The sequence below is a fragment of the Ctenopharyngodon idella genome, chromosome 5 (genome assembly GCF_019924925.1).
Source record: "Ctenopharyngodon idella isolate HZGC_01 chromosome 5, HZGC01, whole genome shotgun sequence".
NCBI lineage: Eukaryota > Metazoa > Chordata > Actinopteri > Cypriniformes > Xenocyprididae > Ctenopharyngodon > Ctenopharyngodon idella.
Genome location: NC_067224.1, coordinates 9,281,435 through 9,305,263, shown reverse-complemented (window position 1 = coordinate 9,305,263; position 23,829 = coordinate 9,281,435). Strand labels below are relative to the sequence as shown.

At 38.2% G+C, this 23,829-nt stretch overlaps 1 protein-coding gene across 1 annotated transcript; it reads left to right on the top strand.

Moving 5' to 3' along the window:
* The first annotated feature begins 139 nt into the window (after positions 1-139).
* Positions 140-4,583, top strand: mrm1 (mitochondrial rRNA methyltransferase 1 homolog (S. cerevisiae)). Its single transcript, XM_051892910.1, has 5 exons — positions 140-1,380; positions 1,573-1,666; positions 2,756-2,876; positions 2,962-3,081; positions 4,024-4,583. The coding sequence occupies exons 1-5, from the start codon at positions 551-553 to the stop codon at positions 4,068-4,070; spliced, it is 1,212 nt and encodes a 403-aa protein (XP_051748870.1). The 5' UTR covers positions 140-550; the 3' UTR covers positions 4,071-4,583.
* The last annotated feature ends 19,246 nt before the right edge of the window (positions 4,584-23,829 follow it).

Sequence of the window (23,829 nt, the reverse complement as noted above, 5' to 3'; positions counted from 1 at the left end):
CAAACGGAAGATGCCGGAAGTCAATTGTGCGCATGCTCGGTACGGATATAAATACGCTGTTCTCAAATCAGCCAGCGCTGCTTGAAGCAGTACACAGCAACGGGGCCAGTAACCACAGCTGATCTGGGAGCAGAAGCGGTTGTAAAAACACTCCACGCATCCACATTGACAACTGCTAATGAACTGAAAGCTGTTCCACGTGGTTGTATATTGGTTGTTGAACAACGAATATAGTGGTATAGATATGCTTGAGGTCGCTTCTTTAGATATATCGCATTTTACTAATATAGAAAATTCTGCTTCATTTAATGTTTAAATAACGTTGTTAATACTTTGATTTTGAAGGGCAAGTTAGCTTTTTGGTTAGCAGCTACCTAAAAACCGACTTCTTAAACCAAGTTTGCTTCTCTTAGCTGGTCTCTCGGACTTGCCAGACTGGTGTTCAGCTGGTTTTACGTGTCAGTCAACTGGTCTTCCAAACTGACCAGTTGATAAGAAAAAACAACAAGCCAGACTGTTTAAAAACCAACAGCCTATCTTAAGCTGTTTTATGCTGTTTATTGAGGCATACCTTACCAAGTTATTAAACGCAAATATGCAGGTATGGAAAATGAGTATCCAAGCATTCAAAGTCTCTAACCAAACTAGGAATAGAAGATGTTTGGTTGGGCTGAATGAATTATCTATTAAACCAGCATCTTTAACACAACATGCAGCACTTTTCTTTTCAAGTGGCGGTGTTTCAAAGTCAGATGAGAAACTCAAAAAGACATTTGTGTCTAGGCAGCATAAATATACTGCTACCAGAGACGATATTCCCAAATCAACAAAAACACAGAGGAGACCATCTCAAGCAGCTCCGTCTTCAAAAACAGAGAGAAAAGTGTCATCAGAACTTCAGAAACTAAGGTTTGATGATTTCAGTGAGTCAGAAACTAAAAGGATTTTGAGGCATATCCAAATAGAGTCAAATGAAGAACAGTTGGAGATTGTGTTCGGGGTGGCCCCGTGTTTGCTGGCCCTCACTCAGGGTAGAAGGAGGTTAAGTCGTCTTTTTGTGAAGAACGGTGAGGGGCCGCAGAGAGATGCAATTCTGAGGGTCTGTCAGGAGGCTGTCAGACGTGGTGTGCAGATACAGAGAGTCAGTAAGCAAACACTTGACAAGATGTGTGGTGGAAAGGTGCACCAGGGATTGTGTCTGCAGGCAAGTTCTCTTGGGTTTGTTAATGTGGAAAGACCAATGACATCTCATGAGGTGAGGAATCACAGGGCATTATGGCTGGTTTTGGATGGAGTGCAGGATCCGATGAATCTTGGTGCCATTTTGCGGTCTGCCTACTTCCTGGGGGTGGATCGGATTGCAAGCAGCATTCAAAACAGGTGGGGTGAAAAGAGGCTTTTGTGTTTATCATGTGTGTTATAACATTGTTAAATGGACTGTAGGATCTAAAATCAACACTATTTGTATATTTGGTCATATAGACTGGTTATGGTTAAATTAAAATGTGTTTTTAACTGTTACTTTGTATGAACCATTGATATTTGCTTCTGATTATTTGCTCTCTTTTTTAGCTGTCCTCTGACGCCTACAGTGAGCAAAGCCAGTGCTGGTGTGATGGAGGTCATGGAGGTGTTTGGCTACAGCAATTTGAAAGATATGATAAAGGTCTGGAAGTTGATCACTCCACTTCACCTCACTGTGTTTACATGTGTGGCCTGTAGAGGGCAGTTAAAGTATACAGTTGTGGTTTAGTCCAAGGTTTTACAGACTGGGGTCCAGGGAATTTCTAGGGGTCTGCAATATTTTTTTTTTTTTTTTTTTTTGAGAAATAAAGTTGAAAAAAAAAAGTATACATTTTCTGGTCAGAAAGAATAAATGGTCGGAAATCATGAGATTAATTGTGTTTTCTTTCTTGTGACGGCCATAGTTTTTGATCAATCCCTCCAGGATTGTGCGATCCCAAAAAAATGAATGGCAAATTCAAATTCTGAGCCCATACAAATTAATCAATGTTCAAGTGTAGTGAATTCTTCTGTAAAATGACCAGGGATAGACCAGCCACACAGAGCAATAGGACTTTGACACCAATTAGCTTATATAAGAAATGGCATTTTAAAAGGAAAGTTCTGAGGCAGGCAAGTTCATGCCTGTTGTTTTTTCAACCTGTTCACAATTTATTGTAATAATTAAGCACAAAACAGTTTACAGGTTGCTACTCCTGTCAGTAATACTAATTATATAAATAGATAATGATTATTGGTGTTTTTTTTCCCCTGAAAATCAACACCGAAATGCTGCAAATATCACCACAATTTTTGAGAAAAGCAAATTCTGTCTTTTTGAGATACAAAACTGGAAAGAAGTCCTGAAATTCCCCAAAAACCAGAAAGTGAAATCATGGCTGGACTGTTTTATAGTAACAGATAAAAACAAATCTTCAAACAGTGACAGCATTACATAAAAAAAAAAGAAGCTTATATTAAAACATATACTGTAGTTGTCTTTATATTTTAAGAAGGAGGTAATTTTCAAGGTGTTCATCAAAACTTTAAAAAAAAAACCCTGGTTTAGTTTACAAATGGAATAGAAAATTTGAAAATTATCTGATGAGACCTGTTTATAACTCTAAGTTTTCTGTAGAGGGCAGTTAAAGGAAACAATTGAGGTTTAGACTGTGTCTGTCAAGTCCTTTTGAGAAACACATCTCATACTCCATTTTTTAATGGCTATAACCAATTTTGTATGATATTAAAGGTGAAAGCGGAACAAGGTTGGCAAGTAGTCGGCACTGTTGGGTTAGAGGAAGGCAATCCTGAATCCCCTGTTATGCCATGTTCAGATTTCAAGATGTCCAGACCTACACTGCTGTTAATGGGTATGTGTTCAAACTTATTTGGACCGATAATTGTTTTGTTCTCTGTGTTCTTTAAATGCTAGTCTGTCTTTGTTTGTGCTATCAGGTGGAGAGGGTGACGGTCTGTCTCCAGAACTGCGTCAGCTGTGTGACGTCCTGCTCACCATCCCTCCACACAGAAACCTGCACCCTGGAATAGAGTCACTCAATGTGTCTGTAGCCACAGGTATGATTTTCTTTATGTAAATTTTGCTCTGAATTGCTGGTATTGACTTAACATTTTCCTGTTAGAAATTAACCACAGCTCAGGATGATTTTTAGTAAATATTAAGAAAAAATGCTAAAAATTAAAAATGAATAACATCACCTGTAAAGGTTTATTATTGGTTTAAAGTCGGCATGAAACAGAAGTTGTGATAGTCTTTTCTTCCCTATTGTGAAGTGTATCTGAGAAAAATGAAGGGCGGGACTTGATTGTGTCCATCAGAAATGATTGAATTGTTGTGGTTTGCTATTGCTGTGATGTCATATGAGTGACAGGTTGTCCCGCTTTCATGCCCCATACGCAACAAACTACGATGCTGTGTATTCTGGTACTGTGTATTCTGACACCTTTCTATTAGAACCAGCATTAACTTCTTAAACAATCTGAGCTACAGTAGCTTGTCTGTTGGATCAGACCACACGGGCCAGCCTTTGCGCACCACGTGCGTCAATGAGCCTTGGCCGCCCATGACTCTGTCGCCGGTTTACCACTGTCTCTTCCTTGGACCACTTTTGATAGATACTGACCAATGCTGACCGGGAACACCCCACAAGAGCTGCAGTTTTGGAGATGCTCTGACCCAGTCATCTAGCCATCACAATTTGGCCCTTGTCAAACTTGCTCAAATCCTTACGTTTGCCCGTTTTTCCTGCTTCTAACACATCAACTTTGAAGACAAAATGTTCACTTGCTGCCTCATATATCCCACCACTAACAGGTGCTGTGATGAAGAGATAATCAGTGTTATTCACTTCACCTGTCAGTGCTCATAATATTATGCCTGATCGGTGTATATATATATAATTTTTTTCAGGACTCCATCTATGAATATAAATTAACGAAACATATGGATTATTAAGAGCATATTTTTATGGAGTTGTTGCTGGTTTTTCCTTCTCCCAGGCATCCTGCTGCACTCTCTTCTGTCAACACGCACAGGAAGCTGCTGATGATGGCAACAACGACAAGGCAGCAGCATGATTTACTCAGACGTCTCTCATTAGCCCCCTACAGTGATTAATGACTGGATTACTTCATCAATTAACAGTCTGAGAGTCTGGAGAGGCCCATTGATCAGATAAAGAGAGGATGTAGATGCATTCTGGTCCAGTTACTGACTATGACCACCTTGTTTAAGACAAGGCCTGCACTTTACAGGGTCTCTATCATCTCTGGGAAAACGTGCTTTTAAAAACAGAGGGGTAATGTTTAATTATTCATCCTATCAAAATCAAAATGCACTTTATTTACCAAGTGTGCACAAGTACACAAGGAGTTTGGTTTGTTTTCCAGGAGCTCTAGGTACTTACATACATGTATAAAACAATTATTATTCATGAAACATGCTAATTAGTTATTGTGCTTTATCACTGTAAACATTTGCCACATGAAAATGGATGAAAATTCATGTTAATTCTATTTTGAATAAATTTATTGATAATTCTTTGAAAATTCCCATTAAAGCTGAATATGTAGTTAATAATTTGTAGTTTATATACCCAGTTGACCCATGCTGTACATTTTCATTTATGGATTGTATTCAAGGCATACAATTTATCAGTTCATGCATTCCCTGTGAATGTTGCTACATGCTATGTTTGAACTACAGGAATATACAACTATACGTTTTACTCTTTAAATATAAAATTCCATATCTCCGAGCTTTGTAGGATGCTTGTTGAAGCTAGTGCACCTACATGCGACAATAAAGAAGCAAATGTTACAAATATTTACATATTTAAAGAGCTTTCGATGCATTTTAACATTTTGGGGTCAAAATGTAGGGGTAGTAATATATATGTATACTATAGACCTTATGCGCCAGAGAAACAAGTGCGCCGCCATTTTTATATTATTGTCTTTGAACTTCCGTTTTCGCGGTAGCTCTGTATATTTCTATGGCATCGCTGTCATAGAATAATTAGCTGGTGAAGTGGATTTACTTGTTGTAGAGTTAATGAAAGTTATCGTGAGCATTGTAATGTTTAAAGCAGCTTTCTTAACAAATGTCAGTCGACCAGGAAGATTTTAAAACGAACAGTTCATTCATAAATACGTTCGCTGTGGAAATACAAACCGGAAGACGGAAGACAAAAGACAACGAGCGCAGCGCTGAAAAGGGGCGGGGCTACATAAGGTCTATATACCATTCAAAGGTTTTGGGACAATACATTTGTTTATGAAATTAATACTTTAATTCATCAAGGATGTATTAAATTGATCAAAAGTGATGCTAAAGACATTTATAATGTTAAAGATTTCTGTCATTTGAACTCTATATTAATCTAAGAATTTTGAGGGAAAAAAAAAAAATTACTGGTTCCACAAAAAATAGTAAGTAATTGTTTTTAACATTTAAAAAAAAATAAAAATTCTTAACCACCAAATCAGCATGTTTTCTGAAAGATCATTTGATGCTGAAGACTGACTGGCTGCTAAAAATTCAGCATTCCCATTACAGGAATAAATTACATTTTAAAAAATATTAAACCAGTTATTTTAAATTGTAATATGTATTTTAGATCAAATAAATGCAGCCTTGGTGAGCATAAGTGACTTCTTTCAAAAACATTTTAAAGACATTACCGACCCCAAACCTCTGAATGATAGTGGAAGTCCTGGTAATGTTAGGCAGTAAGGTAATGTTCGGTAATACTAGTGTACTATAAACTGCACTGCATTCTGTACTGCCTAGTTGTTAAAATAAAAATGTAAACATCATGGTTTATACAACAATAAATAGTAGTAGGCTAACTTGTAGATAATGGGCTATGATAACCTACAAAACAATGATTATAAGATTAGTCAAGAAAAAGACGTTCATGTTTCATGGTTCATTTGTCACACTGGAAATGAAGGCAAGTGCAATGTATTGTGGAATACAGTATTTAGGCCTATACTGCAGAAATGAAATAAATAATAGGGCATAGAGTGCATAGCTTATGTATTCCATATAATCAGCAGTACATAAGTTAGTTCAGCAGGTGGCACTGCATATATAGTATATTAGTAGTGGGTATACCTCTGTGTTGACTATAGTAGACATCAGCATTGATTTTTTTTCCTGTGAGAATTAAGATGAGGGCTTGACACATGGAGGCTGGTGCTAGACCAGTTACATCTAGCAGCATTTTACGTAAAGTTCACTGAAAGATATCTCACACCTCCATTTCCCTTCACGCTTCACAGCGAGGTGCTGACTGCGGGTTATGGACCAAGATGGTTTACAATTAAACTAAAATGTGCACGATTGGCACGCCTGTGGGGAGCAGGACAGGACGATTAAGCTGCTAATACTATAGACAGTTAGACCTCACTTTCATTTTACCCATAGCTGCAGGGGAGAGGGAGATATTAGATGAGATTGAATGTAATGAAGCACTCTATTGTTTTTACAGGGAAGAGTAATCTGAAGGTCTTTGTGACAGAAACAGCTATATGCTGATGTGTCTCATCAAGCAGCCAATTTGTTATTCCTTCCAATAGTTAGATGGACAGATCTGTGGATTTGTAATACTAATAATCACAATAGATCATTTAGACCACTGAATCCCAACCTTGTTTGTCTTATGTACCCTCTCAACACAAATAGAATGGCTCAAGCATCCTTTCTTCAGCATTAAGCAGAGATTTGTTCATGGAGTGTGGGGACAGTTGTTAAATTTCATTAGCAGAGTTTCATTGCATTTCCAGAGCGTTTTGATTCAATTTAAGTAATATAAATTTAGTTAAGTATATGTATTTGGTTATTGATTGCTTTTTAATGTTTCTCAGACCTAAACTAAAACCATAAAAGAACATTTTCATGTAAATAAAATAAAACGTTGACTGGAAAAAAGTTGCCAAAGCAAATAAATAAACAATAAATTAAAAAAGTAATAAAAGCACAATTTATAAAACATGGAAATGGAAAATACAATAGCTCAGTGATACTAATGATACTTTGTCTTTGGGATGCTCTGGAATGGTGTTATTTGTTAGGTCTTGTACAACTTTATATCTTTAAAGGGATAGTCATTCTGTCATCATTTACTCTACCTCGTGTCAATCCAAACCTGGAAACCTGACTTTTTTCTTTTCTTTTTTTGTCCTTTCAATGGAAGTAAATGGTAACCAGAACTATTTGGTTACCAACATTCTTCAAAATATCTTTTTTGTGTGTGTGTTCAAGAAACAGGTAAGATTTCTATAATAGTATACTAATAAACTGAATGAGTTTAAAATACACAATAAACAGGATTATCATCAATATATATATATATTTTTTCATACATTTTAACTAATATTGTTTGTTTCATAGCTATATATTAAAAACCATGTTCATACTTTTGTAATTGAATAAGTAGTTTCCACAATAATTTATGCTGATTCTAATCAATTTCAATAAATGCATTTTGAAAAGATGATTATTTAAATGAAAGACTGTAGAACAAATGGTGTGGGATTAGTGTGGGATTCTCACAAACCAAGTTGTTAGTGGTTTGTTCAAAACTTTAAGCTAAGTTTCAGTGATTCTAGCCTTAGCAGGGACCGTTAAAAGTCTCCACTTCTCACTGGTACTTTGTCAGTGAGCAAATTATTCTGATTCTTCCTCTGTTTACAAAATTGAAGCCGAAAGTCAACATTCGCTGAGTTCCACTTTCCTCTCATGTGACATTTGTCTTTCTTTTATCAGCTCTCAGGATGAGTCGCGGGTGTGTCTGCTTTTCTCGCCTTTGTGTGGGCAGGTTAGATTGACTGGCATTTCCCCCTCCCCAGAGTGCAGTTCTATTAATCTGTTTAATATGCCACAGAAAGGAGCAAAGTAATGGAACAGCCGAGCGTAAAAGCTGCCTGCCAGCACTGATAGCTGGAGGTCAAGGCTGAGGGAAATTCTCAGTTCTTCTAGAAAATACAGTAGGACCAAAAGAGTCTTATGGTCAATCAATCAATCAATCAATCTATCAATCTATCAATCAACCTAGCTAGCTTTCTGTCTGTCTGTATCACATTTAATCGCTCATATTCGTCCACCCTCCTTTGCTCTATGTACTAAATGAGGCAACTCCATTGCACATATGAAAATTCCTCATAAATTTTGTATGACAGTGTTTTAGTTCATTACAGATGGTGAGTTATTAGCTAATTTGTTCATTAGAAGTTCAGGCCAAATTGACTGAGCTGGTGTGCTATGATTCCGCTAAATGTGGAGCCTAATAGATGATTATTGCATTTGAGCTTCACTTAAAAAAAACAGTACATTTTAAAGTTATTGTAAAATAAAACTATTTGCATATGACAATTTTGAATAGGACAACTGAAAGTATTGTTCAGCTTTTGTCAAGTATAGTTATATTGTTTAATTAATTGATCAGTATTTTTGAATAATATTACTACATTATATTATATTTTGATTGTGTTTTCTTTTTTTTTGGGGGGGGGGGGGGGGGGGGGGATATTTTACAATGCAAGTGATACTGCATAAGTGTATATTGAAGACTTTGCATTAAATAGTAAAATGACCTGCTGTGTTTTTATGTTGTCACTTCAATCTAGTTAAGGGAATCCATTTGTAACAAAATACAAGTCATTGGCATTCATCAATTTTCTTTCCCTCCCTTTCATCTTCGTTTTCTCTCTAATGTGCCTAGAGGGAAACTGGGCTCCATAATTATTCAATGTGCCAAATTACTAAAAGACATATAAATAAATACTGCCTGGATTAATGCCTATGTGGATAGGTCTAGTCCTTTATAAATGTTTAAATATAATTAGATGTAATTACATTGGATTAGTTTTAAGAATTTAAGTGTATCCTTAGTGCAATTATATGATTTTCTTCTTTTTTTTCTTGTATGTGGGGAAACTTGTACAAATGTTCATTATTGTAATGTATGCTTTATTGACTTTACAAAATATATTTCTTGGTTTATTAAACTATTGGTACCACTTAAATTTAATTGAAAACCAAGGAAGACATCAGATATGCTCTGTCATTCAGTTTGGCTTCTGGTCAAAGTGTCAGACAAAAGATGACAAAGAACACTGAACTGTAAACTTGTGTGTGTGAATGCCTGCATGTGTGTGTATGATGATAATGCAGCATGACACATTTGAAATGAGACTGTGGTTGCTATGGCACGGAGCCAGGAGGAGACAGACTGTGCCGTAAATGATTTGCATTTACATCGTGTACTTGCTCACAGCTCGCCAGTTTCTATATGATATTTCTAGTACAGGATCCTTGCAAACCTACCTGTGAACAAAGTAAGTGGCCTCTTTCTCAAAAAAAACAATAGTAAATACGTGATCTAATTTATATTGGACACCTTACTTTACCAAGTACTAGAAATGACGAGTTGGAATGTATATACTAAGTCTAGCTGTGAATGTTTGACAAATCAATGGCAGAAGACATCAATAGTCATAACCAGTCTGGTCTCATTGTCCATATTAATACATAACATTTACAAGTGCAAGACGTACATTTTTGTGTATATGGACATATTGACAACGTTTAAACATAAACATTTGTATTTATTTACAGCTAAATCACAATAATTTATTATATACAGTCGCAGTCCTCTCTGGTGGTATATAATAGTTTTGTATGAGGTACAGAGCAGAATTTAAGTTATAATTACTGTAAATAAATCTCTGTATATTTCTAAATCACTCTTGCGGTCCTTTAATGTCATGCACCGATCGGTCTGCACAGCGGTGCTTTAAGTTGAACACACCTTAAATCCGCAGTGGTCAGGTGGTACAGCAGCCATGTGGTACAAGTCATAGCTCTCAGAAAATCATGCGTTTACACATTGTAAGTTCTACAAGCATGTTGAAGGCTTTTTACAGTTCAGAATCGTTACGGTAATTACGACATGGCGTGTACGCACTTTTAGTTGCTGAATATCTTATCCCAATCCACTCTGTGGCACTATCCCAAATGGCACCCTAAACATTCCCGGTCTTCTCACAAGTCCGCACTTTCGTGACATAATGCCACATTGGCTGTTGGGAAGAAGTCTGCTGCGGAGCTCGCTTCAGTGTGGGATCGGCAAAAGTGCGGATTGAGGGCGCATATCGACCGCAAAGGGGGCGCTTGCGAGCACCCTTCTGAAACCTAAAATGCAAATGGTACACCCTACGGTCTCATGGACTTAACGGACAAGCGGCGGCCATCGTAACACAACACTGTAAGAGCATATGATCTGTGCCATTTGGGACAAGGCCTGTGAAGGCAAGCATTTCTCATTCAAATGCACATCGCTCAGAACACGCCATGTCACGATCTGTGACGCAGCAGTGAGAACCAATAAGTGTTTGATATCACTGGCATAAAACATGTCCTGGGGCAGCAATTTTTGAATTTGTAGCCTAATGAGCGCGGGATTTGACGTTAGCGGTCGCTGCTGACAATAGAGATGAAGTTCGCTGAATAAAGTTTCGATTTTGGGTCTGTTCCTCTCAAACGCATGATTCTAAAGATTAGAACAGCGCACAAGTCAAATGTATTAGCCTACTTTTTTGAATTTATGTTGTGTTTTCGGCATATTTTATGGTTCTCTTGTCAGTCACAGCACAGGACTAAAACGCCTTTTGTGTCCCACGGCAAACAAAGTAAATATTACATGATAAACAATGGTTAAACGATTACAGAAATGCTATTCATTTAAGGTTCTAAATTGTAATCTTGTTTAACATTATGTGATCTTTTGAAATGAGTTTGCAGCAGAAGTCACAAGAGAGCAAAATGTTATTTCATATTAAGTAGATGAGTAAACTGCATTTGATAAATGCGACTGAAAACAATGTCATTGAATACAATAGAATAAAATATTAATGCTACGATTTTATTCATAAATAAGGATTCGTACACATTTGTACTTCTGTAAAGTTGTTCATATGCAAATAATTTGCATTTTAGTGCTGTCAATACATTAATACAAACCCGATTCCAAAAAAGTTAGGACACTGTACAAATTGTGAATAAAAAAGGAATGCAATAATTTACAAATCTCATAAACTTATATTTTATTCACAATAGAATATAGATAACATATCAAATGTTGAAAGTGAGACATTTTGAAATGTCATGCCAAATATTGGCTCATTTTGGATTTCATGAGAGCTACACATTCCAAAAAAGTTGGGACAGGTAGCAATAAGAGGCCGGAAAAGTTAAATGTACATATAAGGAACAGCTGGAGGACCAATTTGCAACTTATTAGGTCAATTGGCAACATGATTGGGTATAAAAAGAGCCTCTCGGAGTGGCAGTGTCTCTCAGAAGTCAAGATGGGCAGAGGATCACCAATGCTGCGGCGAAAAATAGTGGAGCAATATCAGAAAGGAGTTTCTCAGAGAAAAATTGCAAAGAGTTTGAAGTTATCATCATCTACAATGCATAATATCATCCAAAGATTCAGAGAATCTGGAACAATCTCTGTGCGTAAGGGTCAAGGCCGTAAAACCATACTGGATGCCCCTGATCTTCGGGCCCTTAGACGGCACTGCATCACATACAGGAATGCTACTGTAATGGAAATCACAACATGGGCTCAGGAATACTTCCAGAAAACATTGTCGGTGAACACAATCCACCGTGCCATTCGCTGTTGCCGGCTAAAACTCTATAGGTCAAAAAAGAAGCCATATCTAAACATGATCCAGAAGCGCAGGCGTTTTCTCTGGGCCAAGGCTCATTTAAAATGGACTGTGGCAAAGTGGAAAACTGTTCTGTGGTCAGATGAATCAAAATTTGAAGTTCTTTTTGGAAAACTGGGACGCCATGTCATCCGGACTAAAGAGGACAAGGACAACCCAAGTTGTTATCAGCGCTCAGTTCAGAAGCCTGCATCTCTGATGGTATGGGGTTGCATGAGTGCGTGTGGCATGGGCAGCTTACACATCTGGAAAGGCATCATCAATGCTGAAAGGTATATCCAAGTTCTAGAACAACATATGCTCCCATCCAGACGTCGTCTCTTTCAGGGAAGACCTTGCATTTTCCAACATGACAATGCCAAACCACATACCGCATCAATTACAACATCATGGCTGTGTAGAAGAAGGGTCCGGGTACTGAAATGGCCAGCCTGCAGTCCAGATCTTTCACCCACAGAAAACATTTGGCGCATCATAAAGAGGAAGATGCGACAAAGAAGACCTAAGACAGTTGAGCAACTAGAAGCCTGTATTAGACAAGAATGGGACAACATTCCTATTCCTAAACTTGAGCAACTTGTCTCCTCAGTCCCCAGACGTTTGCAGACTGTTATAAAAAGAAGAGGGGATGCCACACAGTGGTAAACATGGCCTTGTCCCAACTTTTTTGAGATGAGTTGATGCCATTTAATTTAAATTCTACTTATTTTTCCCTTAAAATGATAAATTTTTTCAGTTTAAACATTTGATATGTCATCTATGTTGTATTCTGAATAAAATATTGAAATTTGAAACTTCCACATCATTGCATTCCTTTTTTATTCACAATTTGTACAGTGTCCCAACTTTTTTGGAATCGGGTTTGTAATTTACATTGTAGTGCTGAAAATATGTCAATATTGTACATTTCAGTGTGTATGAAACCACACTTTGCGTAAAATACATAACGAATACTCATGAGATCATGTTGCCATAACAGAGACGTAGAAACTGGCACGTAGTTTTGCTCTCCAAATGGCGTATGCCATTGGGCTGATTTATACTTCTGCATCTGACCTACGCCGTAGGCTCTGCGTCTGTTTTCATTTATACTTCTGCGTCGTTGTCCGCGTCGACGTGCATGCAGACCACTAGTAGGCAGTGTCCGCGGTCATGTTGAGTATCAAGGCAAAAGTCGAAGAAGAAGCAGCTTGTCATGTAAGTTGTCAGAGACGCTTGAGCCCCGGGTATACTTCGACCGTCCGCGTTCGTGCACCGTCCGCATGACGAAAATTACGTCATGCGGACGGTGCACGAACGCGGACGGTGCAGCCCAAATTTCGAGACCGCGCGGATGGTGCGCGTGCAACAGCGCATGCGCAAGCAGGACAGAAGAGTCCACTAGGTGGCAATACGCACAGTACTGAGCACAATGTGCAGTCGTCGAAGAAGAGTGTGTATAGAGCGATTCAAAAACAAGACGAGTAAACTCAGAGGCATGCCTTCTCCATCGTTTTTGATTCCTGTTCTCTTGGTGTATCTTCTGAACTATGTTGCAATGGTGGATGCATTTTTCTTCTCCGATCCTGCCCAGCGAATGTCCCGTTGATGACACAATGTCTGGTAAAGAGTATAGAAAAAATTGCACTGCGCATGTGTCGAACTCAGCCATCCACGCGCATTTGTGGTTTAGTATACTTTAAAAGATGCGCGGACACGACCGGGCGCGGAAAGTGAAGTATACCCGGGGCTTTACAAAGAGAAGCAGCAAATAGGTAACGACTTTTGTTGCAGTAGACTGCATGTGTCCCCTGAAACAGCATTTTTTCATTCCTATGGAACTTGTAAATGCTCACTCTTCGATTGCTCCGCGCCAGTTTTTTAACCTGAGGGAGGGGTTCTAGCAGACCAATCACAGCGCTTGTGGTCCGTGTAGAATTGACGCGTTGTTACATGTTTGAAGAGGTGAACGTCAGGCTATGTTGTAGGCTACGCGTGCTACGCACAGCCTACACCTTAGCTACACCTAGCTTGCGGCATAGGCTGTTTGTACCACCGTAGCCTACGATGTAGCCTGACGTGCACCTCTTCAAAAATGTAACAACGCGTCAATTCTACGCGGACTGCAAGCGCTGTGATTGGTCTGCTAGAACCCCTCCCTCGGGTCAAAAAACTGGCGCGGAGCAATAGGAGAAGAGCGAGCGTTTTCAACTTTCATAGGAATGAAATACGCTCTGTTTCAGGGGACACATGCAGTCAAACTCCAACAAAAGTCGTTACCTATTTGCCGCTTCTCTGCCGTTTCTATTTTAAGCTTCTCTGACAATGTACATGACAAGCTGCTTCTTCTTCAGCTTTTGCCTTGATACTCAACATTACCGTGGACACTGCCTACTAGTGGTCTGCATGCACGTCGACGCAGACAAGGACGCAGAAGTATAAATGAAAACAGACACATAGCCTACGGCGCAGAGGCTCGGCTGTAGGTACGACACAGAAGTATAAATCAGCCTTTACAATCACAATCCAATAAACAGGCAATAGCCGGGGCGGGCAGCAGAGAATCAAACAACAAGAAACAGTCCAAGATCAAACACAGAATAACCATCCACAAAAGAAACGCTCAGAATTGACCACCTTAGCAAATCAAGACTCCGCAATGGTGGTGTATGTGATGAACTGCAGGTGTGTGTGTGCAATCAGTCCCAGATACAAGGGCCTATGGGAAATAGAGTCCGAATGCAACAGTCAATATTCTGGTGAGAGCTCCCTCTAATGATCCAGAGGAAGCGGAGAGGGAGCCTCACATGTAACAGCCATATAGACATTTTTAATATACTGTAGTATTAAATACTACAGTATATTGCAAATGTCTATGGCATTTAGTAACATTATGTCTAAATACCTACATATATCTGCATGGCATAACAAACCAAGTGAAATCTGGAAAAAAATGTTCCACGAGTTTTCCCCAAAACTAACTTCATTTTTCTGAACCATTTTACATTACCATTACTTTTAACCAACTAGTGTCAACTATTTTTAGCAGATACGTGAAGTAATTTCTCCTCAGGTTCACACAGATGTCCTAGAAGAGTGACCACAGGTATGAGGTACACTGTTTATCGAACACTATGTAGTAGGGAGGTACTCTAAATTTAATACATTACAATGATAAACAAATAATAATAGTAAAAGACTGTACTGCCATACAATTCCACTACAATTCTAGTATGCTGTATTTCTTCACCTGCTGCAATGATTTGTCCATTTATCACTGTGTCTTAACTCATTTTATGGCTAGCAGTTCTCACTTAGTAATGCGTGTACATTCACACATATTGCTTGAGATAAAAAAGCACTGATGGTTACAGACCTTTCATTGCTGGTGGGAACAGGAAACATAAGAAAAAAACACAGCAGTCTTGTTCCCTGACACTTTCTGGCAAGGAAGGATGTGCATCTATCGTTATCTGCATCTTTCCATCCGCCCTCATCTGTCTCTGTGGCCTGTCCTCCTGATCTGTCTTCTAACGGCATAAATCACGCTTCTACTATGATAGATCCTTTCTCGGGTGTGCTGTAGACAGGTGTCGCCAGTTATTGATTTCACTCAAGCCGTCTACCAGCACAGATACCAAATCATTACAGAAACACCTGATCTCAGATTCATAGCATGCGTAATGAAGTATGTTTTAACCTTCCTAAATGTTGATGTTTTTGAGGGAAATAATGGGGAATATAATAGCACATGACTTGGTGATGATACAGATTCATTGGGCACATAATAGTCTGTTTGGGCTTGATGAGGACAAAGTGTAATACTGTGTCTTCACCAATGCTTGAAATGGGCCAGTACACTTCTTTATTTTTAGCGTACCGCCAGTTTTTTTTTTTTTTTTGGCGCACTTCCGACATGTTGCATGTACTGGTCTTCACTGACACAAGTGGCACGACGTGAGACAATGCAATAGATGCAAGAATATAAAACCCATTATATTCATTAATGCTGTCTACACTGGATGCGGGGCGACACAACATGACAAATTCCCAATAGTAAACTAATGCCAGGATTTATTTATTTTCTTAATATTTTAAAATTAATATTTTGAATTAATTAGTGGAGTTTTCTTAATAACTGTAAATGGTTACAGAGAAAAACTGTGCATCATAGAATAAATGACTAAAGCCATGGCTCAGATTACAGGAGTTTTTAAATCCTAACTGATTATGAAATCTGGTTGCATTACACAAGGAGAATTTTCACAGATTAGGAGAGGACCACAGGATTTTGAAAGGACCACAAGCTGGGACTCAAACTCCGGTCGCCCAAAGCACTGTTGCACAATGTGCATAGCTCTGCCCACTAAGCTATGGCTCAGAAGTAGTTGTGTTGTTTCCACACTTCCACAAGCCGTTCCTCCATCTATGTGATGCATTGTGTGTGCGGAGTGTGGTGTCTGGATTCCGGTACTCCTGTCTAGTTTGATTTTGTTTCAGTTTAGGGGTCCGGACATTCATGCTCCATGTTTTTTCTTTTGTTGTGAGCACACAGGTTGAGTTATCTTTCTGGTAAGCACCTGGCTTGTGAGTGTTTTCATAGGCCATTTGCTCTTAAATTTTCATGTTTGGTTCCCTGAGAAGGATGTTGATGCTGTCTCTGTGTGATTGCGTCTGGAAGCAAGCGTGAAATCAATCCAATGGCATGGCGAGACGTCATCCCGTAGCATGTGATGTCATGATCAGGAAGCTATAAAGCACACCCGGACCAAACAACGTCAGCTTCTGTGCCTTCAGCAAGTGCACTGCATAAATTATCTGTACTATTTATTGTTCGTTTGTCCCATAGTATCTATTATAAAGATATAAATACATAAAATGGTGAGCAAACAGTAATTTAAATTGTGTTCCTCCATGCCCACGGTACATCACGGGTGTGGATACACATGTTTTATTTGTTGTTTGTCTGGGAGCAGAGCACTGTCAATGTTCCTCAAGGTTCTGGTCCCGTTGGTCCAACACTTTCTCCCCAAGTAAAGACCCGGTATTGACGCTCTCCAGCTCTGAGGAGGTATCAGTATCGAGGCAGGGAGATAGAGGACTTGCCACCTCCCTCCCCTGCTTATAAGGAGCTTGTGGAGGTTGTTACTCAAGCAAGTTAAATATTGAATGGCCCGCTGAGAGGCAGGTGGTTCGTCAAAGAAACAAACTCGATGAATGCTTCCTCCCTAGCAAAGCACAACCTCCATGACGGGCTTCCTTTTTTCCCCGATCTCCACACTGAGGTGTCGAGATGGAATAAACAATTTTCCGCCCATTCTTCAGCCCCCAAGTATCGAACTGCACGTCAATGTTGGGGTTGAATGAACAGGGGTATGGGGCAATGCGTAAGGTGGAAAAGACGCTTGAGAGCTATCTCTCCCCTGACTCGGCTTTATAGCTTCCTAGTCATGACGTCACACACTACCTCAGAACCAGGGTTAGGGCTTGTTCACACAGAACGCGTCTTTGCGTCTAAAAACACGCTTTTGAGACGTGATGCAATAACGGCAATAAAGAACAAATAAAACAGTTGCCATGCCAACTTGCTACTGTAAACAGAAGCTCGCAAAGCTTGCCCCGCCTCCGAGTTCTTCTGATTGGTCCACTGTTTTGGAACTGACATTGATGAGCGGCACTGTTTGTAAAAGTTGAAATTATTGACATGCGTCTTAAAAAAAAAAACTTTAGTTTTGCCTTACCACTGGTCTTTGTTTTTTGCAGCCCTGTTGGCTGTAGTCTGTTTTTTTGTTGTTGTTGTTGTTGTTGTTGTTTTTTTTGCCCAGTTTGTGGTTATTTTGATTACTTTTTGCTAATAAAGACTTCTAAAAAAACATTCTGGCTTTTCTGCACTTGGACTCTGTTTCCCACACTTGACATTAAAATATCTGAGCATGGCCTATGTTTAGAAACTTGGTGGTTGAATCAGGACAGTATAAGTTAGCAGTGAGTTAATGGTTGAGCATCAATCAGATTGTCTAGTTTTTTTGTTTGTTTGTTTTTTTTTTAAATAGGTTTTTGTAATCAATAATTGCATATTACATTCAACACGGTAAAGATATACCTCTGTGTTCTCTCTTTGTGTTTTAATAATTCTATCACTTTAAACATGAACTGGTGACTGGAGAGAGACTAGACAGGTCCAATTACTTCGCCTCCTGCCATTAGCATCCCTGTGATACAGTGCAGAGGTGCCGAGGACTAATAGAGGGGCTGCTGGTCTCTCCTTTCACCCAATTACAGGCCACATTGGCCACCAGTGTCACCACAGCCACTGCTGCGAGTCAAGACTGTGTGAGATGAGTAACAGTGTGAGAGGTCAAGCTGTGGGGTGGAAGGTTGCAAATAAACGTTAATCTGCTGTGGTGTTTCAGCTCATTTGGACACTTATATTTCTGTAAGTTGTAGCTTTGTTTAGTGCTTGGCCTGTTAATGACATGCAATGTTTTCTCAAAGACATGCCATGCAACCCTAAGTCTCATTTCAGTGGTTACATGTGTTGTTTTATTGATTAATTATTTTAATTTTATTCTATTGCTATATACCTCAGATAACTTAAACTACTGTTTCTTGAAAATAACTAAAGACTCAGCTGCTTGGGTGGAGTTAGGCAGGTCATTCCACCAGCAGGGAACAGTCAAGGTAAAGGTCAGTGAAAGTTTGGGTTTGCACCACAAGGCACCCTTCACTTGCAGAACACAAGCTTCTGGAGGGCACATAAGCCTGAAGTAGTGAGTTTAGGTATAGGGGCGCAGAGCCAGTGGTTGTTCTGTAGGCAAACATTTGTGCCTTGAATTTGATGCGAGCAGCAATTGGCTACCAGTGCAAATTGATGAAGAGAGGTGTGATGTGCTTTATTTCAATGAAACCTCAGAGATGTGTTTTTCAGTATGAATGTTTCTTATACAAATATTTATTCCATAAATATGTACTTTTTATTTCATACATCTAAGTTCTTTTTATGCAATACAGGAAAATACAATAATTCTATTTAAATATGTATATTGTAAGAAAAAGAAAAAATAGCACTTGTCTATTTCTGTATTTATTTTTTAAGAATATTACCAGTATTTTGGATTATTTGTTACATTCTGTTGTGTTTAAAGTAATGTCTGTGATTTTAATGGATAATGTCCAAGCAGAACAGTACCAGTACATTTTTTGTTTTTCTACTTTGCAAAACTAGCAATACATGTTGTTCTCTGTTAGTAGCTAAATAGTAACTCACCTTCTCATAACATTCACTGTCATTCACATACTTTCCATGTGAAATTACAATTACAACATTGTAATTGCCATCAATGTTTTGTGTATAACAGTGTTAGTAAGGCTTATTCTCTATGGTGATTAGGTGTTAAATACATGATAGGATTCTGGGTGGGGGGCTGAAGGGCTGCCAACTTGAGAAGATGACTCCTATCTGTAGCTAAAGAAGACTTGCCAGCATTTGGCAGCTATGACCCATTAACCATAAATCCCCTCTCCCTTTATAGCCAAACCTATTGTCTCAATGCTCCATTAACCCGAACCAGCCTCTTAACTAATAAACATTGTTGTTGTCAGAAAGCCAGACCACTAAGGGCCTTTTTTATATGTTTTTTTTGTTGTTGTTTTAGATTTCTAGTTATATCCTTGCCAACCAACTGCTCATACACTTGCAAAAAAAAAGAAAAAAAAAAAAAGAAAAAGTGATAAATGCTATTTTGCTCACATTCAGTCTGAAATCTTTTTTTTTTTTTTGTAGGGTTTCTTATAGCAAGCTAGCTCTGTGTCAAAACCTAGATGGTAGATGAGCTGAGAGAAATGTTGATGTATTTAGGCTACAATAGGCTGCACTTCATTAAGTATCAAACAATGTCAATAAAAATAGTTGGACTTTTTTATTCAATATGTGTGTGCTATTTTAGGCATATAGAGTTACAATATAGCGACGAATGCTGTTGGAATCCATTAGACCTGAGTTTCACAATATTAGCTTAGCAACATGCTAACAGCAAAAGCTATCCGCTTGTTAAGTCGTGAGTTAAGGAATACTGTTTCCGGGTCCATGCCGTTACTCGTTTCAATTGAGAATAGTATCTTGACAGCCATTTATGAGCACTATTTTTTCTTATCACATATTTATGCTTTTAAGCTTTTAAAAACTATAGCTACACTAGTCTCCAAGCTCATGGCATCCCAGACACCAATTTTTAACGATTCATAAAAAAATGAATCACTGTCTGGCCATCTAAGATTTTGGTATGGAGATAAAGATTAGGATCATGATTTCTGAGTATATTACAGCACACCATGAGTGTACATTGTCACCATTTGTTGTTTTTGCGAACAGATAGAGCATTTGGACCTGGAAACTGTGATGTATGACATCATTCTTAACCCTGCTTTTAACCCCGGAGGAATGTTTCACACTTGTAATTCAGAAGTGAGATTAAGCAGTTTTTACCTGGGGTTATGAAACCCTGTTCAAAAACAAGTTAGGGAACAGGAACAGGTTTTGCAGGGTTAACCCTACATTGCGGTGACAAATTTGTACAGTGTGAAACGGCATGGTGTTAGAATGTTACGTCTATCAATCACGTGCCTCATATTCACATGCTTTGGACAGTTACACAAGTGTTTGAGGAGACAAATGTCAACTGGAGATGGAAAACACGTCAAATGGAGTTAAGAGACAATTTCATTCCTACCTTTATAGTCCATTCAGGAAAAACAAAAAAGTACAGTCGGCAATAAATAGTAGAAGGATATGCAATGCAAGAGCCTTTAAATAAACAGGTCGCGTGCTGCGTTCATCCAATCAATGACACTGACACCACAAATCTGCAAATAAGAACATTAACCCAGGATGAAATGTGAAACATCAGCTTATGAATACTCATTATTTTAATAAATGTTAACCCAGGTAAATTATGAGCAGTGTGAAATGTGAACCAAGATAACCCAGGATAAGTTCATTTTAATCAAGCTAACTCACTAGATTTTGAAACAGATTCATAACAAAGATCTTTTGTAAAGACTAAATCACCATGTGACCATTGAATAGTGTAATAAAGTGCAATATGTTTGTGTTTTGTATTTCCTGAGTAATGTTGGGCAGTGTGTCAGAGGGCCTGTGAGGGTCCCTAATGTGTCATCAGCACAGCCCTCCATCAGAGAGCTCGTAGGAATAGAGTGATAATCGAGCTGAGAGTCTCTCGGAGCTCTGCTCAGTTTGAGTGCAATCATCCACATGTAATTGCCATAATTGTGGTAACTTTGTATCAGGTTGAGTGGCATCATCATGTCAATGAGACAGTGTCTATACTGGAGAGCCCTTTCTGTTAATTAGACTGAATTGATTTCAGGGGCTGACGAGAGTAATGTTGATACACTATGCATCCACTTCAAATACACATTCATCACAGCTTTACATGTCAGATGGAATACATCAAATCAAAAGAAAGAGTTTTGGGTGAATGTTTGGGTATTGTTCTTAATTTTTAGATGCTAAAATCTGCTCTGTCCAGATATTTACTAAGATTGCAAGGTACATGGTACATGAATAGTGGAAAATGCCCAGTCATAAATATTTCTTACCAGCCAAAATATTGTATTTTGTATTATTTAGGAAAAATAAATACATTTGTTGTCGTCTGCTTGTGTGTCTGTCTTGAACTGTTTATGTCACCAACATCAGTGATATTCAAACTATCATTCTTACTATTTCACCTGAACCTTGAAATCTGGCAGTACATAATGAATTTACAGGACATAGTTGATGAGTTTTCTAAACTTATATTCTATATGTCTATGTAAACAAACAAGTGTGAATTGAAAGGGAAATGGTTTTTGCTAGCAGATTGAATGCAAAGTGTTTTATTTCACCTTTCACTCGAAAATGATAAGATTTATGTATTTTAATATTTTAATATCCAGTTGGATTACACAGTTTTAACATACAAGACGAATTACGGAATTACGTTTTTTTTAAATTTGAATAAAATGAAAACTAAAAGACTTTCAATTCACATGAGCCAATATTTTATTCACAATAGAACATAGATAACATAACAAATGTTTAAACTCTGAAATTTTACAATTTTATGCAAAAAATTAGCTTATTTCAAATTTGAGGCCAGCTACAGGTATCAAAATAGTTGAAACAGGGCCATGTTTACCATGGTGTAGCATCTCTTCTTTTCAAAACAGTGTGAAGACGTCTGGGCATCGAGGTTATGAGTTTCTGGAGTTTTGGTGTTGAAATCTGGTCCCATTCTTGCCTGATATAGGTTTCCAGCTGCTGAAGAGTTTGTGGTCGTCTTTGACGTATTTTTCTCTATAGGTGAAAGATTTGGACTGCAGGCAGGCCAGTTCAGCCCCCGGACTCTTCTACGACGAAGCCATGCTGTTGTAATAGATGCAGTATGTGGTTTTGCATTGTCCTGCTGAAATACACAAGGCCTTCCCTGAAATAGACATCGTCTGGAGGGGAGCATATGTTGCTCTAAAACGTTTATTTATCTTTCAGCATTTATAGTGCCTTCCAAAACATGCAAGCTGCCCATACCGTATGCACTAATGCACCCCCATACCATCAGAGATGCTGGCTTTTGAACTGAACGCTGATAACACGCTGGAAGGTCTCCTTCCTCTTTAGCCTGGAGGACATGGCGGCCGTGATTTCCAACAACAATGTCAAATTTGGACTCGTCTGACCATAGAACACTTTTCCACTTTAAAACAGTCCATTTTAAATGAGCCTTGGCCCATAGGACACGATGGCACTTCTGGACCATGTTCACATATGGCTTCCTTTTTACATGATAGAGCTTTAGTTGGCATCTGCAGATGGCACGGCGGATTGTGTTTACCGACAGTGGTTTCTGGAAGTATTCCTGGGCCCATTTAGTAATGTCATTGACACAATCATGCTGATGTGTGATGCAGTGTCGTCTGACGGCCCGAAGACCACGGGCATCCAATAAAGGTCTTCGGCCTTGTCCCTTATGCACAGAGATTTCTCCAGTTTCTCTGAATCTTTTGATGATGTTATGCAGTGTAGATGATGAGATTTGCAAAGTCTTTGCAATTTGACGTTGAGGAACATTGTTTTTAAAGTATTCCATAATCTTTTTACACACTCTTTCACAGCTCTGCTCATCTTTACTTCTGAAAGACTCTGCCTTTCTAAGACATTCCTTTTATAGCTAATCATGTTACAGACCTGTTATCAGTTAACTTAGTTAGTTGCTAGATGTTCTCCCAGCTGAATCTTTTCAAAATTTCTTGCTTTTTCAGCCATTTATTGCCCCCGTGCCAACTTTTTTGAGACCTGTAGCAGGCATCAAATTTGAAATGAGCTCATTTAGTGGATAAAAGTGTAACATTTCTCTTTTTAAACATTTGTTATGTTATCTATGTTCTATTGTGAATAAAATATTGGCTCATGTGATTTCAAAGTCTTTTAGTTTTCATTTTATTCAAATTTAAAAAACATCCAAACATTTCCGGAAATCGGGTTGTAAACTAATAAACTTAATGTAATGCATATTTGTCAGTTATACATAAATGCAACAAGAATTAGATTTATGTAATAGTACTAATAAACAGAAACAGTGGTAAATACACAATAACCAGGTTTATGTATTATATACATATGTAAACAAATCTATATTAACTAATCTATTTTAACTAACTGAATCATATTTAAACCATGTTCATACTTTTTAACTGATTACATTTAATTGTTTTCACAATTAACAGAATTATGCTGATTCTAAAGAATTTGAATAAATACATTTTGAAAATATGATTATTTAAATAAAATCAAATATTCATATACATAAACTATTTCATTATTCATTTTTTGAGTGCTCTATCAATGAATATAAGATGGTGTATACTGTATATAATGTCTCAAAATGACCTGCTGGACTCAATTTTCTAGATGAAAAGCAAAATAAAACAAAATGATTTCGTAAGCACCACCAAACAAACAGCACATAAGTACACTAATAAGTAAGCAAACAGCCTCAAATTGGTCGCTGCCGAAATAAAGAGCTC